General features: G+C 45.1%; 1 protein-coding gene across 1 annotated transcript in view; it reads right to left on the bottom strand.

Moving 5' to 3' along the window:
- gabbr2 (gamma-aminobutyric acid (GABA) B receptor, 2) overlaps window positions 1-9614 on the bottom strand; it is a 443839-nt gene extending 434225 nt beyond the window's left edge. Inside the window, exon 1 of the mRNA XM_046361650.1 lies at window positions 8433-9614. Coding sequence (XP_046217606.1) covers window positions 8433-8744 — 312 coding nt within the window. The 5' untranslated portion in view covers window positions 8745-9614. The remainder of the gene's footprint in view (window positions 1-8432) is intronic.
- Window positions 9615-22420: the final 12806 nt, after the last annotated feature.

The raw sequence follows: 22420 nt of genomic DNA, 5'->3' as shown, positions 1-22420 counted from the left end.
CAGCTCTACCTGTCTCTGTCCCTATAGTGAGTTTCCCTGCGCTGCTTTTTACCCAAGGGTCTAATTATAGTCCCTGTGACAATGAACTAGCAGCATAACCATGGTGTCTAACTCTACCTCTGTCTGGACCACAGTACATCTCTGTTCCAAATGGCACCCTATTCTTTATATAGTGCACTACTTCTGACCAGAGCCCCATATGGGCTCTAGTCCAAAGTAGTGCAATAAAGAGGGTATAGGGTGCCATCTGGGAGCCAGCCTCTGTGTTCCTACTAGAAGATGGCTGCTCAGCACGCAGAGGTGCTGTCGACTGCAGAGTAGATCAGACCCGAAATCCCCCAATCCACTGACAACATTCTCCTTCTCCCAGTTAACACGTTCAACCACAGGCCAGACTTGCATTAGCTCAATGCATTAGCAGAAAACAGAGACCTGCATCTGTTAGCTATACTCAAATGGCCTCATAGGTGTTAGAGGCGTTTGGACATGATAATATCCCCAAGTCCACACTTCTCCTCCATCCCCATCCAATGGCCATCTGATCCCCACTGCTTGCTGTGCAGTGCCCCATCTCAAGCCCTGGCCCCAGCCCCAGCCCCAACCACAGCCCCAGCTTCAGCCCTCAACCCCAGCAGCATCCAGCCCCACATGGGGGAGCAGCTCTGCTTGTATGGGGATCCCTAAGAGGGGATAAAGAGACTCTGCTCCAGTACTGATTACTTACATTTGCCGGGCTAAATCCCACCACATGGTACAACCGTGTCTGCTGTGTGCATTGTTTTTATATACTACCTGTTCGTGTGTGTGTGTGTGTGTGTGTGTGTGTGTGTGTGTGTGTGTGTGTGTGTGTGTGTGTGTGTGTGTGTGTGTGTGTGTGTGTGTGTGTGTGTGTGTGTGTGTGTGTGTGTGTGTGTGTGTGTGTGTGTGTGTGTGTGTGTGTGTGTGTGTGTGTGTGTGTGTGTGTGTGAGAAGTCAAATGTCTACTGTTTGCTGATGATCTGGTGCTTCTGTCACCAACCAAGGAGGGCTTACAGCAGCACCTAGATCTTCTGCACAGATTCTGTCAGACCTGGGCCCTGACAGTAAATCTCAGTAAGAGCAAAATAATGGTGTTCCAAAAAAGGTCCAGTCGCCAGGACCACGAATACAATTTCCATCTAGACACTGTTGCCCTAGAGCACACAAAAAACTATACATACCTTGGCCTAAACATCAGCGCCACAGGTAACTTCCACAAAGTTGCGAGACAAAGCAAGAAGGGCCTTCTATTCCATCAAAAGGAACATAAAATTCAACATACCAATTAGAATCTGGAAAAAATACTAGAATCAGTTATGGAACCCATTGCCCTATGGTTGTGAGGTCTGGTGTCCTCTCACCAACCAAGAATTCACAAAATTGGACAAACACCAAATTGAGACTCTGCATGCAGAATTCTGCAAAAATATCCTCCATGTACAACGTAGAACACCAAATAATGCATGCAGAGCAGAATTAGGCCGATGCCCACTAATTATCAAAATCCCGAAAAGAGCCGTTAAATTCTACAACCACCTAAAAGGAAGTGATTCCCAAACCTTCCATAACAAAGCCATCACCTACAGAGAGATGAACCTGGAGAAGAGTCCCCTAAGCAAGCTGGTCCTGGGGCTCTGTTCAAACACAAACACAGCCCACAGAGCCCCAGGATAGAAACACAATTAGACCCAAACAAATCATGAGAAAACAGAAAGATAATTACTTGACACATTGGAATGAATTAACAAAAAAAAAGCTAACTAGAATGCTCTTTGGCCCTAAACAGAGAGTACACCGTGGCAGAATACCTGACCACTGTGACTGACCCAAACTTAAGGAAAGCTTTGACTATGTACAGACTCAGTGAGCATAGTTTTGCTATTGAGAGAGGCCGCAGCAGGCAGACATGGCTCTCAAGAGAAGATGGGCTATGTGCACACTTTCCACAAAATGAGGTGAAAACTGAACTGCACTTCCTAACCTCCTGCCAAATGTATGACCATATTAGAGACACATATTTCCCTCAGATTACAAAGATCCACAAAGAATTTGAAAACAAAGCCGATTTTGATAAACTCTCATACCTACTGGGTGAAATCCCACAGTGTGCCATCACAGTAGCAAGATGTGTGACCTGTTGCCACAACAAAAGCGTGAAGTGAAGATCAAACACCATTGTAAATACAACCCATATCTATGTTGATTTATTTTCCCTTTTATACCTCAACCATGTGTACATCATTACAACACTGTATATATACATAATACGACATTTGTACTGTCTTTATTCTTTTGTAACTTCTGTGAGTGTAATGTTAACTGTTCATTTTTATTTTACTTTTGTATATTATCTACCTCACTTGCTTTTTCAAAGTTAACATGTTTCCCATGCCAATAAGGCCTTTAAATTGAAATGAGAGAGAGAGAGAGAGAGAGAGAGAGAGAGAGAGAGAGAGAGAGAGAGAGAGAGAGAGAGAGAGAGAGAGAGAGAGAGAGAGAGAGAGAGAGAGAGAGAGAGAGAGAGAGAGAGAGAGCGACAGATAGAGAGAGAGAGCGACAGATAGAGAGAGAGAGAGAGACAGAGCGACAGAGCGACAGATAGAGAGACAGAGCGACAGATAGAGAGACAGAGCGACAGATAGAGAGACAGAGCGACAGAGAGACAGAGCGACAGATAGAGAGAGAGAGAGAGCGACAGAGAGAGAGAGAGCGACAGAGGGAGAGAGCGACAGAGAGGGAGAGAGCGACAGAGGGAGAGAGCGACAGAGAGAGAGACAGAGCGACAGAGACAGAGGAGACAGATAGACAGAGACAGAGACAGATAGACAGAGACAGAGCGACAGATAGAGAGAGACAGAGCGACAGATAGAGAGAGACAGAGCGACAGATAGACAGAGACAGAGCGACAGATAGACAGAGACAGAGCGACAGATAGAGAGAGACAGAGCGACAGATAGAGAGAGACAGAGCGACAGATAGAGAGAGACAGAGCGACAGATAGAGAGAGACAGAGCGACAGATAGAGAGAGACAGAGCGACAGATAGAGAGAGACAGAGCGACAGAGCGACAGATAGAGAGAGACAGAGCGACAGACAGAGCGACAGAGAGAGACAGAGCGACAGATAGACAGAGAGACGAGACAGAGCGACAGATAGAGAGAGAGACAGAGCGACAGATAGAGAGAGACAGAGCGACAGATAGAGAGACAGATAGAGCGACAGATAAGAGAGAGACAGAGCGACAGATAGAGAGAGACAGAGACAGATAGAGAGACAGATAGAGAGAGACAGAGCGACAGATAGAGAGAGACAGAGCGACAGATAGAGAGAGAGACAGATAGAGAGCAGAGACAGAGAGACAGATAGAGAGAGAGACAGAGCGACAGATAGAGAGAGACAGAGCGACAGATAGAGAGACAGATAGAGACAGATAGAGAGAGACAGAGAGACAGATAGAGAGAGACAGAGCGACAGATAGAGAGAGACAGAGCGACAGATAGAGAGACAGATAGAGAGCGAGACAGAGAGACAGATAGAGAGAGAGACAGAGCGACAGATAGAGAGAGACAGAGCGACAGATAGAGAGACAGCAAGACAGAGAGACAGAGAGACAGAGCGACAGATAGAGAGACAGAGACAGAGAGACAGAGCGACAGAGAGAGAGAGCGACAGAGAGAGAGAGCGACAGAGAGGGAGAGAGCGACAGAGAGGAGAGAGCGACAGAGAGGGAGAGAGCGACAGAGGGAGAGAGCGACAGAGAGGGAGAGAGAGCGACAGAGAGGGAGAGAGCGACAGAGAGAGAGAGAGCGACAGATAGACAGAGACAGAGCGACAGATAGACAGAGACAGAGCGACAGATAGAGAGAGACAGAGCGACAGATAGAGAGACAGATAGAGAGAGACAGAGCGACAGATAGAGAGACAGATAGAGAGCGAGACAGAGAGACAGATAGAGAGAGAGACAGAGCGACAGATAGAGAGACAGAGACAGATAGACAGACAGAGAGACAGAGAGACAGAGCGACAGATAGAGAGACAGATAGAGAGAGAGACAGAGAGACAGAGAGAGAGAGAGAGCAGACAGAGAGAGAGACGACAGAGAGAGAGAGCGACAGAGAGAGAGAGCGACAGAGAGAGAGAGAGAGCGACAGAGAGAGAGAGCGACAGAGAGAGAGAGCGACAGATAGACAGAGACAGAGCGACAGATAGACAGAGACAGAGCGACAGATAGAGAGAGACAGAGCGACAGATAGAGAGACAGATAGAGAGAGACAGAGCGACAGATAGAGAGACAGATAGAGAGCGAGACAGAGAGACAGATAGAGAGAGAGACAGAGCGACAGATAGAGAGACAGAGCGACAGATAGAGAGACAGAGCGACAGAGAGACAGAGCGACAGATAGAGAGAGAGAGAGAGAGAGAGCGACAGAGAGAGAGAGAGACAGACAGAGAGAGAGCGACGAGAGAGGGAGAGAGCGACAGAGCGAGAGAGCGACAGAGAGGGAGAGAGCGACAGAGAGGGAGAGAGCGACAGAGAGAGAGAGAGCGACAGATAGAGAGAGACAGAGCGACAGATAGACAGAGACAGAGCGACAGATAGACAGAGACAGAGCGACAGATAGAGAGAGACAGAGCGACAGATAGAGAGAGACAGAACGACAGATAGAGACAGAGCGACAGATAGAGAGAGACAGAGCGACAGATAGAGAGAGAGAGAACGACAGATAGAGAGAGACAGAGCGACAGATAGAGAGAGACAGAGCGACAGATAGAGAGAGACAGAGCGACAGAGCGACAGATAGAGAGACAGATAGCGACAGAGCGACAGACAGAGCGACAGATAAAGAGAGACAGAGCGACAGATAGAGAGACAGAGCGACAGAGAGACAGAGCGACAGATAGAGAGAGACAGAGCGACAGATAGAGAGAGACAGAGCGACAGATAGAGAGCGACAGATAGAGAGAGGCAGAGCGACAGATAGAGAGAGACAGAGCGACAGATAGAGAGACAGATAGAGAGCGAGACAGAGAGACAGATAGAGAGAGAGACAGAGCGACAGATAGAGAGAGACAGAGCGACAGATAGAGAAACAGATAGAGAGCGAGACAGAGAGACAGATAGAGAGAGAGACAGAGCGACAGATAGAGAGACAGAGCGGCAGATAGAGAGACAGAGCGACAGATAGAGAGACAGATAGAGAGCGAGACAGAGAGACAGATAGAGAGAGAGACAGAGCGACAGATAGAGAGAGAGACAGAGCGACAGATAGAGAGAGAGAGAGTTTATGGATGCACATGCATGCAAGTGTCATTGTGTAAGAGAGAGAGAGAAAGAGGGAGAGAAAATATGACATAATTACAAACCCCGTAATATATGGTATTCCATAACACACCCTTCCCCTCGCCACTCAACAAAGTGGTGAGTCAAACCAAACCAGAATCATGCCTGAAGCTAGCGTCCATGCCTGAAGCTAGCGTCTCAACGCTCTCAAGGCCAGCAGAGTCATGTTCTTGGAAGAATACTATGTCCTCTGTCCTAACAGGTGTCCATCCGTGATGAATAAAATTGACAGTAATAACATCAATAACACAGCTCAGATATTACTCAAAGGATGCTCAATTGTTTTTCTATTTTCTATTTTTTTCATTCAAAAATATATATAATTACTATGTAGACCATGGGTGTAATCTCTTTCCCCCTGTTGAGTATGATGTGGTGGCAGGATTTATGGAAAAGGCTTCCAACTGCTTGTAAATGGCTGTCCTTGGCAGGAACCTTCATGCCGAGAGCTCTTAATAAGAACACCAATAAACATGTTTCCTTTGGGTTTTATTGGAGATTTTTACCGTTTTTCCCTGGAAGGAAATACAGTTAGCCATTAGCCAGTTAATCACTCCTCCGTGACACTAATGCTTACTTAGACATATTTCCTGAACAATATATGAAAAGGTACAGTATATTATATATTCTTGACTAGAATATTCTGAACACAAAACCTTTATCATTAGAACTCAATGGGCACTTTGCCCATTATAGGAGTACACTCATCCATCCATCCATCCATCCACAGATGTCCAGCTGACCCACTGGCCTCTAATTTACAGCTCATCTTTCACCCAGGGTAAATATGGCGGCAGTATATTTAATCCCATGGTCAGAGTGGATTATACTGTTGTTTCAACTTGTTTCACAGCAGCACATAAACACCTGTGCCTTTTCACATATGAATCCCACCCCTAGACTAAAGAAATATCTCAAACATGGTCAGTGGTCACATGAAGAACTACACTTGTTGAACCACTGCAATGAGTTGAGCATTTTAAAACATCAGGACTGTTTGAAACATTTGGGAATTCATGGTAAAAGCACAATGCAAATGGATAAATTATGGACATATCCAGAGCAAGAACAAGACATGAGAAACCATGCAATGATCTCACACCAGTTCTGTCTCTGTCATGGCCTCATCATGTTTAAGATGCATCCTATGGGCCCTGGTCAAAAGTAATGCACTACACTAGGGAATAGGGTGTCATTTGGGACTAATACTAGGGAATAGGGTGTCATTTGGGACTAACATTAATTTTGGTGTTCTGTGACAGCATTCTTCCACACACTTCAACCTGATTAGTGTTAATCATTGACATAGGTCTTATAAGTACCTTTATATGTAAATAAATATTGCAATATATGCCCAAATGCTGGCTGCAGTAGAATACAGACTCACAAATATTTTGAAACAGTTAATGAAGCTTCTTCAAAGTCTACATTAACATCTGGGTAACTCTAACAGCATCATTCACGTCGATCGTTTTGCAAACGTGTTTCCTCGATTAACATACCGGAGACCATTAATCACGTCAATTAAATTAGCTAGAGCGAGCGCTGCAGTTTTGGGCCGCTTAACTTTCAACCTGCTTCCACGTTGACATGGTAACGTAATGTTTATATAATAGCCTGGATATCACCTCTCTCGCCTCCTCAATTGCTGCTATGCCATGGCCAAGCACCACGATGGGGCACAATCACTGAAACCAATTGGCCAACGGTAATGTCCGCACACTCAAATGGTTGATGGTTAAGAAAACGATCTATTCTATTCTAACCATTCGATGTGATTTCCATGCAATATAGGTGGAAGCCTCCTTACAATGTAATAATATACGCTACTGAGACTGACCAATGACTAATCATCAAAGGGGTGGTCATAACTGCAGAATTAAAAACCTTCACACTATTCATATTGATTGGTAAACTGATCTTAAAGGGATAGTTCACTTAAATAAAATAAAAAACATATTTGGGTTCCTTACCCTGTAAGCAGTCTATGATGAACAGGGTATGACGGCAATCCATGCGTTTGGTTTAGTTTCCCGGGCACTGCTTCCACATGCTAACGTTTTAGCATTTGTGGCACAAATTTTACTCAAGTGATGGGACCTGTATTTGCATTTGTCGCGCTTCACAGTCAATTCTAAATACTTGATTTGGACATGTTGCGCGAAAAAAACGCATATCCGCTCCGTGACTTGAATGGGATTTGTTCCACAGATGCTTAAACGTTAGCGCGTGGAAACAGTGGAAAGGATGCAATGCACATCATTCCCATTCTTGACCCCACAGATGCTGATATCCTGAAGTGTGTATGCCAACAAGAGATTGCACATCAAATTACTGCCATATTCAGGTTAACGGAAAACGAACCTTTACTCTGTTACGAAATACAATGGGAATCGTGACTGAAATAACGATGGGGACTCTGAGTAATGCATTGCTTTACATAATGCCATAGCTATTTTGGGGTATCTCGTTCAATTATTCAACTGCAACCAACAGCTATAAATCAATATTTAAAGGTTCCTGTGCCTAATTGTGACAGCAATTACGTTCTGCATCACAGCCATAATGACACGTCTTCAGCTCAGGAAAAGCTTACGGCAGTGTGAAGGCGTCAAATAGGGGGGATTAATTGTAATTTGATCACGAGTTTGTTGCACGTGCGCGGCACCTATTCCAACTCACCGCAAATTAATCTGAAATGGCCATTGTTTATGAAGTTATGACAAAAATAAATGATCAAAATTGAATGAGAACAAAAATGAAAAACAACATCCAATACTGTATGTTTTTGTGTTAATCCAACAGCGAAAAATCTACAGGAATTACGAAAATTAAAACACATTTTCCAACACTGCGCACATGATAACAGAATTACGCTTTCCACATGGGCGCGCGCTGTATGAGCGCTACCTCCAGGGCAGTGTAGGCTACACCCCCCCCCTCCCTGACACACACATACACACACGAACAACGAAAGCGTCCTGAAACGTTTATGCCCCAGCAACCCAAAGCATACGCACATATATGACATAGGACACAAAGGCCATGGTGAAGAGTGGGTGAATGAGTTTACCTCGGTGTCGTAGATTTTGGTGATGAGTGAAAACTTGTAATTCCGTGATTCTTTTATATGTTGTATGGCCAGTTGGACTGCGGGCTCGATGCCCTGACTAATGCTGCTCATCAGCGCCGACTCGTTCATCGGCATGAGCACCATGATGGGCAACTTTTCATTATCCCCCGAGAACCAGCTGTTGTCCTGACCGTGCCTCGTATAGTCATTGCAGACCTTGGCTAGCGCAGGCTGAAACATCAAGATGGACAGGAGCAGGCATACCAATAGAGGCGTCATCTCCCATCCGCAGTGCCGTCGGGACGGGGCCATGCTACTATGCAGGACGACCAAAGCAGATCCCACCGAGCTCTCACTGCTCAGACATCGCACATTTGGGGTCGTCCGAGATGGTCAAACAATCCACCCGAAAGGGAAATATTATTATTAAAATGGTCCAAACGGTAAAACCACAACCTTAGCCTTGGTAGGGGGTTCAACCGCAGTGAGACACCTCGACCTGATTGAAGTCTATTACAGTGAATTTAAAACAGATATATTCTCGTTGACAGGTATTCTGTAAAATTAATCCAAGGGTCCAGTTTTAGTGGTGTACCATATATGGAAGAAACGGAGACGGTTCTGATGCAGAAGGTGTTATTGGCGCTTATTGGCGCCGACGGTTGTCTCTCTCCTCCTGGTCTCCGTGATCCACAACAACTCCCTCCGCGTTAAAAATCTCTCCAACTCAATCCCTCTCCTCACCTTGTGGAACTAGGGTGACCATGACACAAGTACATCACAATTCACAGTCTGTAGGATGCTCAATACGACAACTTCAAGATGACAGAGGACAACCAGTCAGCCTCTCTCGGTGACAAATGTTATGGATACAAATGTACCTCCTGAGTATTTTCCCCAGCCAAGAGACAGCAGAGTAGCCTAATAGAGCATCCGTGCCAACGCACTACAATATGTAGTCTATTCAGGGCGAAGAGAATATGGTAATTCTGGTTAAAATTTATTTCCTAAATAGATCATCTTAAAAGCAGTCTTGATTGCAGCGTGTCCAGCGTGGGCGAGAACAGATGGCGTCGGCGTCCAGACAGCCCACGCGACTTGTGTCAGCGTGTGTGCGCTCGCTGCGGACGATGCTGCGGCTGCCTGAGTGTCTGTTAAAGTCTTCACTTATTTAATGTTGTTGCTGCTCAGAGCGCGAGCGAATGGGAGCAGCAAAATATATGTGGAAAAGGGGAGAGAGAGAGAGAGAGAGAGAGAGAGAGAGAGAGAGAGAGAGAGAGAGAGAGAGAGAGAGAGAGAGAGAGAGAGAGAGAGAGAGAGAGAGAGAGAGAGAGAGAGAGAGAGAGAGAGAGAGAAAGGGGAGGAAGGGGAACGCAGAGGGATGGATGGATGGTGCAAGCTCTTGTCGCCTAACAGGCAAAGGTGATTTATTGGGCTTTCATGTTTAGAAGACAGACAGGATTTCAAACATGCAAGAGGGGTTGCATGTAGCCTGCTGTGTCAAGCAATGGCTCTATGGTTAAGCGTCGTAAAACATTAATACATTATGAAGGCTATATTAACATAGTATATAGCTTACATTTCAAAATGGTTGATATTTTATATGTTGAAGCACAAGATAAGCAATCTAAGGATTCCGTTACAGAAGCACCAGGTTCATATAATAAATTATTTAAAAAATAATAATAATAAAGTTATGGTAGCAGAAGAGAATGTTGAACGCCACAAAAACAAAGTGTCTGAGACACCAACGAATGCGTATTACCGCCCGCTTTGTTAAATAAACACTGCCACCTAGCATCTTCAAGCGGTTTCTTACCTCTTTCCCTCATGAGTAATTGTCCACTTTGACTATGGTGGGTAATGTATTAAAATGGTATGCCAATTGAAATGAAAGCATAATAGAAACAATATAATTAGGTGTACATACTCTACATTTGATACAATCTGACAAATAGGGATTTTGGTGCCGTTTGAGTCTAGTTTCTGAGGACTAAATGAGCTAGATGCAGCTCTCCAAAGTCCTGAACACAGCATTAGACACGGCGCTCTCTGTGCCTCGAACACACTGACAGCATTATTTCATTTTGGTACACCAGAATAACATTCATTTCCAACGAAAGGCTGTGTTTGCCGTGCAGCATTGCGTTGCAGAGGCAGTTGCAGTGCGTTCGGTGTGGTGCAAATGTTGGATTTATCGAACATATGCGTCAATCTGTTAGCGTAGACAGTTTGACAGAAATGGTAGTAGAAGGTGAATTTTGAACGTTTGTTGCACACATATCCAGATGATGCTGTGTACCATTTTGCGCAAAAACACTGTTGGTGTGATCAAGGCGTAAAAAAGTATGCTGTACAGTTATGGCTGCTTGTAATGTTCCGGTGAAAGCCTTTCACATTCAGTCTAGCCCATTACCTACCTGTACTTCGCCAAGGGCGCTCAATCCCTTTCTAACCACAAACTACCCACACATGACCGACTGCATTTCGCCATTGGCGTCTGAAGTCGAACAGAAAAATAGGCAATTATTGAAATTGTTTGCTGTACATTTTATGATTTTTCTTAAACAGCATCGACGAGCAAGGCGAATCCATACCAGGGGCAAGTGCTCTTTTCGTGCCATGGAAAACACTTGAAAGTATTTCCATAGTTGCTGATTGGTCAATGAGGCACAATAGCCTAGACTAGCTTGACCTCGGGCAATTATAATGCATTTAGTTAGGCCAACTGTGCATGCAGAGATACCATGCGTTTCACCTGTTTGGTCACCTTCTAAAAATGTATGAGCATGTAAACAGAACATTATAGAGTGTAATGAAAGTCATTTAACCTGAAATAAACTATATAGCGTGGACTATGTGACATGGTATTGTGTAAACTAGGCAATATGGATGCAGGTGTATAGTTTACTACTGAATCAGGTCTGCACTAGGCCAGCTTTGTGTTAGCCCACTGAAATAAAGCCTATAGCTGTTAATGTGTCATTATGCATAGTCTGATGAAACATCTGCTACGTATCATTTCCATTCTGTTGAGATCTTTACATCCACATTACCCAGACATGTATGGCAACCTTTTAAGGCAAATCCACTGACCATAGCCATTTCCATCACTCCTCTAACCTTAGAAGTGTGTATGGCTCTGCCTAATCTACAAATGTCATGGTTCATGTTAGAAATGGCACCCTATTCCCTTTATAGTGCACTATATTTGACAAGGACCAATGGACTATGATCAAAAGTAGTGCACTATATAGGGTATAGGGTGCCATTTGGCGTATAGCCATGATGATGTGTCCGTCCATCGTTATTAAGGACACAAACAGAGGCATTAAGGTGGGTATGGTTAGGCCTACCACAGACCCTCCTGGCTTCATGTCACCTAACCTCTACATAATCATAATGCCTAGAGGACCAGTCTGTCCCCATAGGCTTGTTGCTGGAACCACTTGTGTGTTACAGTAAGGGCCTAACCATCTCTAACTATCCAAATCAAACTTGACCCTAAAGTAACGGGTTACACTGGAATCTACTGGAGGGCCACAGTGTCTGCTAGTTGACTTTCTCAGATCTTCTCTGCATTTAAATCAGTGTGAGTGCACTAAATAGGGAATAGGATGCCATTTGGGACAAATCCAGAGCCAGTGTATGGTTTAGAGCTGGGATAGCAGGTGTTGTTACTCCTTAACCAATCAGTGACATGTACTGACCGATAAAAACCAGCAGGCACTGCTACGTTCAAGGGCTGGAGATTGCATCGATCTCCGGTGGTATTGTATATATGTATTTATTAGGCACACTTAGGAGCTTTCTCCTCAACTGGTTTTGTCATTCATTGCAATTCATGACGATGATTTTATTCAGATAAAGGGAGAAGTTTGAGAATACTGCTCCGAAATACTGTTCTGGAAATGTGAAACTACATGTGCCTACCTGCAGACTATATCAGCTTTCTAAAAAAGTGTATAAAAAAATGAAAAATGCCTATCAGAAAGGTATTGTAATACCTAGCCTCAAGAGGGTTGACAATTCCATGTTGATGAATGAGACAGTGCTAGTGCTACCAGATCACTATTTTACACCTAAAGTAATGCCCGGCCAAATCATGTCTTTCAGAATATATTCTGTGAAAATAAATAAGAACACAATTGGTTTGCCATTTTGTATCCAAAGCTAGGGATGAACAGTAGTGCACTATAGAGAGAATGGGTTGACATTTGGGAGGCAACCATGGATTTCTGTAGTTTCTAACTGTTTAGACCAGATGAAAGCCTCCTACCAGTCGATCTGACTTCTCTCAGTATTGCCAGATTGTTATTTTCTGTTCTGTGATGTCCCATCTGTTTATTCCCCCATAAGACACCTCCCTCACTGTTCCAACTGCAGCAGAGAGAGAGAGAGAGAGAGAGAGAAAGAGAGACCGAGAGAAGAAGAGAGCGAGAGAGACAAAATATATCAAGGATCTGGAAATATTATCTATGGAGGAGTTGTCTAAGATGACACTCAATGTTTTTTCCAATCTCATAAAACATTTTAGAAAACGGCTGTGTTATCCCCACAAGGCTAGGGTGCTGGCGTACTGAAAACAGGGGTGCCAATAATTTTGACCTCTATCTTTTAGAGATTTCTTTATTACTTGTTAAACTAAATCTCTTTCTTTGAGCAATTATATTACTATAAAATAAAATAATTTTCAACAAATTTGAGCATGCAATATAGCTCAGTATTTGTGTTATTTATTTATGCAGTCTATATTGATGATCTGTTTCAAAGGTCCCAATAATTATGTACCTGACTGTACATATACACTGAACAAAAATACTATAAAGCTATAGTGAGTTTCCCTGCTCTGCTTTTTACCCAAGGGTCTAATTATGATCCCTGTGACAATGAACTAGCAGCATAACCATGGTGTCTAACTCTACCTCTGTCTGGACCACAGTACATCTCTGTTCCAAATGACACCCTATTAGCTATATAGTGCACTACCTCTGAACACAACCTTATGGGCCCTGGTAAAAAAAAGTATTGCACTAAAGAGGGAATGGGGTTCCATTTGGGACTCTGCAACATGCAATAATTTCAAAGAATTTATCTGAGTTACAGTTCATATTAGGAAATCAGCCAATTGAAATTAATTCATTAGACCCTAATCTATGGCTTTCACATGACTGGGAATATAGATATGCATCTGATGGTCACAGATACCTCGGTAGGGGCATGGATCAGAAAACCAGTGTTATCGTGGTGTGACCACCACGATAAATCTCCATCGCATAGAGTTGATCAGGCTGTTGATTGTGGTGAGTATGCAAGCCATGGAAGAACTGGGACATTTTCAGCTTCTGGGATTGATTACAGATCTTTATGACATGGGGCCGTTCATTATCATGCTGAAACATGAAGTGATGGTGGTGGATGAATGGCATAACAATGGTCCTCGGGATCTCGTTACAGTATCTCTTTTACATTCAAATTGCCATTGATAAAATGCAATTGTGTTCGTTGTCCGTAGCTTATGCCTGCCCACACCATAACCCCACCACCACCATGGGGCACTCCGTTCACAATGTTGACATCAGCAAACTGCTCACCCACACAATGCTATACATGCTGTCTGCAATCTGCCCGGTACAGTTGAAACCGGGATTCATCCGTGAAGAGCACACTTCTCCAGTGTGCCAGTGGCCATCAAAAGAGCATTTTCCCATTGAAGTCGGTTACGACGCCAAACTGTATTCAGGCGAAGAGCCTGGTGAGGATGACGAGCACACAGATGAGCTTTCCTGAGACGGTTTCTGACAGTTTGTGCAAACCCAGTTTCATCAGCTGTCCGGGTGGCTGGTCTCAGACAATCCCGCAGGTAAAGAAGCTGGATGTGGAGGTCCTGGGCTGGCATGGTTACACATGGTCTGCGGTTGTGAGGCTGGTTGGACGTACTACCAAATTCTGTAAAATGACATTGGAGGCGGCTAATGGTAGAGAAAGTAACATTTCAATCTCTGGGAAGAGATTCTGGTGGACATTCCTGCAGTCAGCATGCCAATTGCTCGCTCCCTCAAAACTTGAGACTGTGGCATTGTGTTGTGTGACAAAACTGCAGATTTTAGAGTGGGCTTATATAGTCCCCAGCACAAGGCACACCTGTGTAATGATCATGCTGTTTAATCAGCTTCTTAATATGCCACCCCAGTGAGGTGGATGCATTATCTTTGCAAAGTAGTCATGCTCACTAATAAGGATGTAAACAAATTTGAGCACAACATTTGAGCGAAATAAGATTTTTGTGTATACATTTCTGGGATCTTAAATTTCTCCTTTATTTTCAAGTTTTCCACTCCGCTAGCCAGCACTTCGCCTAAATCGGTGTGTATTTATTTTTCCTCTAGATTTCAGCTCATGGAACATGGGACCAGCAGTTTACATGTTGTTTTATATTTTTGTTCAGTGTAAGTACACTACCAGTCAAAAGTTTGGACACACCTACTCATTCAAGAGTTATTTTTTATTTTCTTTACTTGTTCCATATATTTTATTTAATAGTTTTGATGTCTTCACTATAATTCTACAATGTAGAAAATAGTCAAAATAATGGAAGACCCTTGAATGAGTAGGTGTGTCCAAACCTCTGACTGGTACATATATGCCATTTAGCAGATGTTTTTATCTAAAGCAACTTAGCCATGTGTGCAAATTTTTTACTCTCAGGTGGTCCTGGGAATTAAACCCATTGTCCTACTGCTCTACCGACTGAGCTAAATATGTTGTAGCAACCACATTTGTATAAATACATGCAATCAACGTTCATGATTTGATTAAATTATATTGATGTAACTCAATATGTTCCAATGTTCTTATCATTTCATCCATGTCACGAATCATTCTTCCTACGTCTTTTGATCACGACTATGAATGCGTTCCTAAGAGATGTCGTCCTATGTTGACTACATTGATTCCCACAGTTGTGTCAAAACGGCTGGATGTCATTTGGGTGGTGGACCATTCTTGATACACATGGAAAACTTTTGAGCAGCAGCGTTGCAGTTCTTGACCCAAACCATTGTGCTTGGCACCTACTACCATACCCCGTTCAAAGGCACTTCAATCTTTTGTCTTGCCTATTCACCCTCTGAATGGCACACATACACAATTGTTTCAAGGCTTAGAAATCCTTCCTTAACTTGTCTCATTCTCTCTCCTTCTGCACTGATTGAAAGGAGGATTTAACAAGTGACATCAATAAAGGGTCATATCTTACCCCTGGATTCACCTGGTCAGTCTATGTCATGGACAGTGCAGGTGTTCTTAACGTTTGTATTCTCAGTGTATATTCTGCTAATTGGACCATAATGGCAACCGTTGAAAAAGAAGAAAGCAGTCATACAGTTGAAGTCGGAAGTTTACATACACCTTTGTTATGCAGGTGAATGAGGACCCAAAAGCGACTTGGCGAAAACAGAGTCTTTAATCCAGTAAAGTAAATATTCAATACTCCTAGACAAATCGGAGCGGTAAATAAAGCATAAAGAACAATTCCACTCGTAATGACGAGAACAGACTGGAGACTTGATCATAAACTGCAGGTTGCCTCGGGAAGGCACTTGACCGTAGCAGACTCAGACACCTGCTCACCACGCAGCATCTGAGGGAAACACGACACGACAGGGCGATACAAAGACACAGCACGGTGAACAATATACAAGGATCCGACAGGACAGAAACGGAAAACAAGGGGAGAAAAGGGGACTCTAATCAGGGGAAAAGATAGGGAACAGGTGTGGGAAGACTAAATGATTGATTAGGGGAATAGGAACAGCTGGGAGCAGGAACGGAACGATAGAGAGAAGAGAGAGAGAGAGGGAGAGAGAAAAAGGGGAACGAACCTAAAAAGACCAGCAGGGGGAAAACGAACAGAAGGAAAAGCAAAATGACAAGACAATATAAGACAAAACATGACAGTACCCCCCCACTCACCGAGCGCCTCCTGGCGCACTCGAGGAGGAATCCTGGCGGCAACGGAGGAAATCATCAATCAGTGAACGGTCCAGCACGTCCTGAGACGGAACCCAACTCCTCTCCTCAGGACCGTAACCCTCCCAATCCACTAAGTATTGGTGACCCCGTCCCCGAGAACGCATGTCCATGATCCTACGTACCTTGTAAATAGGTCCGCTCTCGACAAGGACGGGAGGGGGGGAGGGAAGACGAACGGGGGTGCGAAGAAAGGGCTTGACACAGGAGACATGGAAGACAGGATGGACGCGACGAAGATGTCGCGGAAGAAGCAGTCGCACAGCGACAGGATTGACGACCTGGGAGACACGGAACGGACCAATGAACCGCGGAGTCAACTTACGAGAAGCTGTCGTAAGAGGAAGGTTGCGAGTGGAAAGCCACACTCTCTGGCCGCAACAATACCTTGGACTCTTAATCCTACGTTTATTGGCGGCTCTCACAGTCTGTGCCCTGTAACGGCAAAGTGCAGACCTCACCCTCCTCCAGGTGCGCTCACAACGTTGGACAAACGCTTGAGCGGAGGGAACGCTGGACTCGGCAAGCTGGGATGAGAACAGAGGAGGCTGGTAACCCAGACTACTCTGAAACCGAGATAACCCGGTAGCAGACGAAGGAAGCGAGTTGTGAGCGTATTCTGCCCAGGGGAGCTGTTCTGCCCAAGACGCAGGGTTTCTGAAAGAAAGGCTGCGTAGTATGCGACCAATCGTCTGATTGGCCCTCTCTGCTTGACCGTTAGACTGGGGATGAAACCCGGAAGAGAGACTGACGGACGCACCAATCAAACGACAGAACTCCCTCCAAAACTGTGACGTGAATTGCGGGCCTCTGTCTGAAACGGCGTCTAACGGGAGGCCATGAATTCTGAACACATTCTCGATGATGATTTGTGCCGTCTCCTTAGCGGAAGGAAGTTTAGCGAGGGGAATGAAATATGCCGCCTTAGAGAACCTATCGACAACCGTAAGAATCACAGTCTTCCCCGCAGACAAAGGCAGACCGGTAATGAAGTCTAGGGCGATGTGAGACCATGGTCGAGAAGGAATGGGGAGCGGTCTGAGACGACCGGCAGGAGGAGAGTTACCTGACTTAGTCTGCGCGCAGTCCGAACAAGCAGCCACGAAACGGCGCGTGTCACGCTCCTGAGTCGGCCACCAAAAGCGCTGGCGAATAGAAGCAAGAGTGCCTCGAACACCGGGATGACCAGCTAACTTGGCAGAGTGAGCCCACTGAAGAACGAGTGGAAACAGGAACGAAAAGAAGGTTACTAGGACAAGCGCGCGGCGACGCAGTGTGCGTGAGTGCTTGCTTAACCTGTCTTTCAATTCCCCAGACTGTCAACCCGACAACACGCCCATAAGGAAGAATCCCCTCGGGATCAGTAGAAGCCACAGAAGAACTAAAAAGACGGGATAAGGCATCAGGCTTGGTGTTCTTGCTACCCGGACGGTAAGAAATCACAAACTCGAAACGAGCGAAAAACAACGCCCAACGAGCTTGACGAGCATTAAGTCGTTTGGCAGAACGGATGTACTCAAGGTTCTTATGGTCTGTCCAAACGACAAAAGGAACGGTCGCCCTCCAACCACTGTCGCCATTCGCCTAGGGCTAAGCGGATGGCGAGCAGTTCGCGGTTACCCACATCATAGTTGCGTTCAGATGGCGACAGGCGATGAGAAAAATAAGCGCAAGGATGAACCTTATCGTCAGACTGGAAGCGCAGGGATAGAATGGCTCCCACGCCTACCTCTGAAGCGTCAACCTCGACAATGAATTGTCTAGTGACGTCAGGAGTAACGAGGATAGGAGCGGACGTAAAACGTTCTTTTAGAAGATCAAAAGCTCCCTGGGCGGAACCGGACCACTTAAAACATGTCTTGACAGAAGTAAGAGCTGTGAGAGGGGCAGCAACTTGACCGAAATTACGAATGAAACGCCGATAGAAATTAGCGAAACCTAGAAAGCGCTGCAACTCGACACGTGACCTTGGAACGGGCCACTCACTGACAGCTTGGACCTTAGCGGAATCCATCTGAATGCCTTCAGCGGAAATAACGGAACCGAGAAAAGTAACGGAGGAGACATGAAAAGAGAACTTCTCAGCCTTCACGTAGAGACAATTCTCTAAAAGGCGCTGGAGAACACGTCGAACGTGCTGAACATGAATCTCGAGTGACGGTGAAAAAATCAGGATATCGTCAAGGTAGACAAAAACAAAGATGTTCAGCATGTCTCCCAGAACATCATTAACTAATGCCTGAAAAACAGCTGGCGCATTGGCGAGACCAAACGGCAGAACCCGGTACTCAAAATGCCCTAACGGAGTGTTAAACGCCATTTTCCACTCGTCCCCCTCTCTGATGCGCACGAGATGGTAAGCGTTACGAAGGTCCAACTTAGTAAAGCACCTGGCTCCCTGCAGAATCTCGAAGGCTGATGACATAAGGGGAAGCGGATAACGATTCTTAACCGTTATGTCATTCAGCCCTCGATAATCCACGTAGGGACGCAGAGTACCGTCCTTTTTCTTAACAAAAAAAAACCCCGCCCCGGCCGGAGAGGAAGAAGGCACTATGGTACCGGCGTCAAGAGACACAGACAAATAATCCTCGAGAGCCTTACGTTCGGGAGCCGACAGAGAGTATAGTCTACCCCGAGGAGGAGTGGTCCCCGGAAGGAGATCAATACTACAATCATACGACCGGTGAGGAGGAAGGGAGTTGGCTCGGGACCGACTGAAGACCGTGCGCAGATCATGATATTCCTCCGGCACTCCTGTCAAATCGCCAGGTTCCTCCTGAGAAGTGGGGACAGAAGAAACGGGAGGGATGGCAGACATTAAACATTTCACATGACAAGAAACGTTCCAGGATAGGATAGAATTACTAGACCAATTAATAGAAGGATTATGACATACTAGCCAGGGATGACCCAAAACAACAGGTGTAAAAGGTGAACGAAAAATCAAAAAAGAAATAGTCTCACTGTGGTTACCAGATACTGTGAGGATTAAAGGTAGTGTCTCAAATCTGATACTGGGAAGATGACTACCATCTAAGGCGAACATGGGCGTAGGCTTGTCTAACTGTCTGAAAGGAATGTCATGTTTCCGAGCCCATGCTTCGTCCATGAAACAACCCTCAGCCCCAGAGTCTATCAAGGCACTGCAAGTAGCACCCGAACCGGTCCAGCGTAGATGGACCGACATAGTAGTACAGGATCTAGATGGAGATACCTGAGTAGTAGCGCTCACCAGTAGCCCTCCGCTTACTGATGAGCTCTGGCTTTTACTGGACATGAATTGACAAAATGTCCAGCAAGTCCGCAATAGAGGCACAGGCGGTTGGTGATCCTCCGTTCCCTCTCCTTAGTCGAGATGCGAATACCTCCCAGCTGCATGGGCTCAGTCTCTGAGCCAGAGGAGGGAGATGGTTGCGATGCGGAGCAGGGAAACACCGTTGATGCGAGCTCTCTTTCACGAGCTTGGTGACGAAGATCTACCCGTCGTTCTATGCGGATGGCGAGAGCAATCAAAGAGTCCACACTGGAAGGAACCTCCCGGGAGAGAATCTCATCTTTAACCACTGCGTGGAGTCCCTCCAGAAAACGAGCGAGCAGCGCCGGCTCGTTCCAGTCACTAGAGGCAGCAAGAGTGCGAAACTCTATAGAGTAATCCGTTATGGATCGATCACCTTGGCATAGGGAAGCCAGGGCCCTAGAAGCCTCCCTACCAAAAACTGAACGGTCAAAAACCCGAATCATCTCCTCTTTAAAGTTCTGGTAATTGTTAGAACAATCAGCCCTTGCCTCCCAGATAGCTGTGCCCCACTCTCGAGCCCGGCCAGTAAGGAGTGAAATGATGTAAGCAACCCGAGCTCTCTCTCTAGAGTATGTGTTGGGTTGGAGAGAGAACACAATATCACACTGGGTGAGAAAGGAGCGGCACTCCGTGGGCTGCCCGGAGTAGCAAGGTGGGTTATTAACCCTAGGTTCCGGAGGCTCCTTGGATCTCGACGGCAGTGTTACGAGCGTCTGTAGTCGCTGGGTCCATTCTTTGGTCGGATCCTTCTGTTATGCAGGTGAATGAGGACCCAAAAGCGACTTGGCGAAAACAGAGTCTTTAATCCAGTAAAGTAAATATTCAATACTCCTAGACAAATCGGAGCGGTAAATAAAGCATAAAGAACAATTCCACTCGTAATGACGAGAACAGACTGGAGACTCGATCATAAACTGCAGGTTGCCTCGGGAAGGCACTTGACCGTAGCAGACTCAGACACCTGCTCACCACGCAGCATCTGAGGGAAACACGACACGACAGGGCGATACAAAGACACAGCACGGTGAACAATATACAAGGATCCGACAGGACAGAAACGGAAAACAAGGGGAGAAATAGGGACTCTAATCAGGGGAAAAGATAGGGAACAGGTGTGGGAAGACTAAATGATTGATTAGGGGAATAGGAACAGCTGGGAGCAGGAACGGAACGATAGAGAGAAGAGAGAGAGAGAGGGAGAGAGAAAAAGGGGAACGAACCTAAAAAGACCAGCAGGGGGAAAACGAACAGAAGGAAAAGCAAAATGACAAGACAATATAAGACAAAACATGACAACCTTAGCCAAATACATTTAAACTCAGTTTTTCACAATTCCTGACATTTATTCCTAGTAAAAATGCCATGTCTTTGGCCAGTTAGGATCACCACTTTATTTTAAGAATGTGAAATGTCAGAATAATAGTCAAGAGAATGATTTATTTCAGCTTTTATTTCTTTTATCACATTCCCAGTGGGTCAGAAGTATACATACACTCAATTAGTATTTGGTAGCATTGCCTTTAAATTGTTTAACTTGGGTCAAACATTTCAGGTAGCCTTCCACAAGCTTCCCACAATAAGTTGAGTGAATTTTGGCCCATTCCTCCTGACAGAGCTGATGTAACTGAGTCAGGTTTGTAGGCCTCCTTGTGTAACTGACAGTTAACCTGTAAGTCTATGTCGTTGTTTTTTGTTTGAATTGTTAACGTGTTCGCTATGCGGGGGAAATGACAAGACAAGTGGAACTACGTAGCTAATAACTGTTGTAACGGGGATCATTATTGTAGCAACACACCTGAAGGCAATCCCGCGCTGTGTTAGCTAAATTTTCATGTCATCGGGTGTAGTTCGTAAAGGTTGAAGTGTGTATGTTAGGATGGTAACATTACAATAATTAAGGATGAAGTGTGAATTCATGCCAGGAATAAGCAGCCAATGAGGTATTTTTCCTTTTTTCATGTGTTTAATCGGATACTGTTATAGCTCCGGCTAAACTGTTTATGTATGTAAGCACTTCAGAGTTATACCAAGCTAATAAGTCACTCATAAGATAAGAAGGTTGTAGGAGTGTGCTTAACTGTATTTTCATTTACTTTATAGTACTCACGGAAGGTGATGATTCGGACTAAAACTACAGAATAAAGCCGCCAGTTAAAATCAAGGAACGGTTGTGCTCGTGGTTACTGGAGGGAGCTATACCTTGCTCGCACATGCTTTTCCAGTTCTGCCCACAAATTGTCTATAGGATTGAGGTCAGGGCTTTGTGATTGCCACTCCAATACCAATACCTTAACGTTGTTCTCCTTAAGCCATTTTGCCACAACTTTGGAAGTATGCTTGGGTCATTGTCCATTTGGAAGACCCATTTTCGACCAAGCTTTTACTTACTGATGTCTTGAGATGTGGCTTCAATATATCCACATCATTTCCCTTCCTCGTGATGCAAAGCACCCTCACAACATGATGCTGCCACCCCCATGCTTCACGGTTGGGATGGTGTTCTTATATATATATATCTTTGTATACAGATATCTCTGTTTTCTATCTGTTTTCTATATATTTGGTTAGGTCAGAGTGTGACTAGGGTGGGTACTCTAGTGTTGTATGTCTAGGGTTTTGTATGTCTAGGGTTGTTGTAGGTCTAGGGGGTTTTGTA

The sequence above is a fragment of the Oncorhynchus gorbuscha genome, linkage group LG09, assembly GCF_021184085.1.
Source record: "Oncorhynchus gorbuscha isolate QuinsamMale2020 ecotype Even-year linkage group LG09, OgorEven_v1.0, whole genome shotgun sequence".
Classification (NCBI taxonomy): Eukaryota; Metazoa; Chordata; class Actinopteri; order Salmoniformes; family Salmonidae; genus Oncorhynchus; species Oncorhynchus gorbuscha.
Note: the sequence above shows the minus strand (reverse complement) of the source record. Positions and strands in the feature narration are given on the sequence as shown.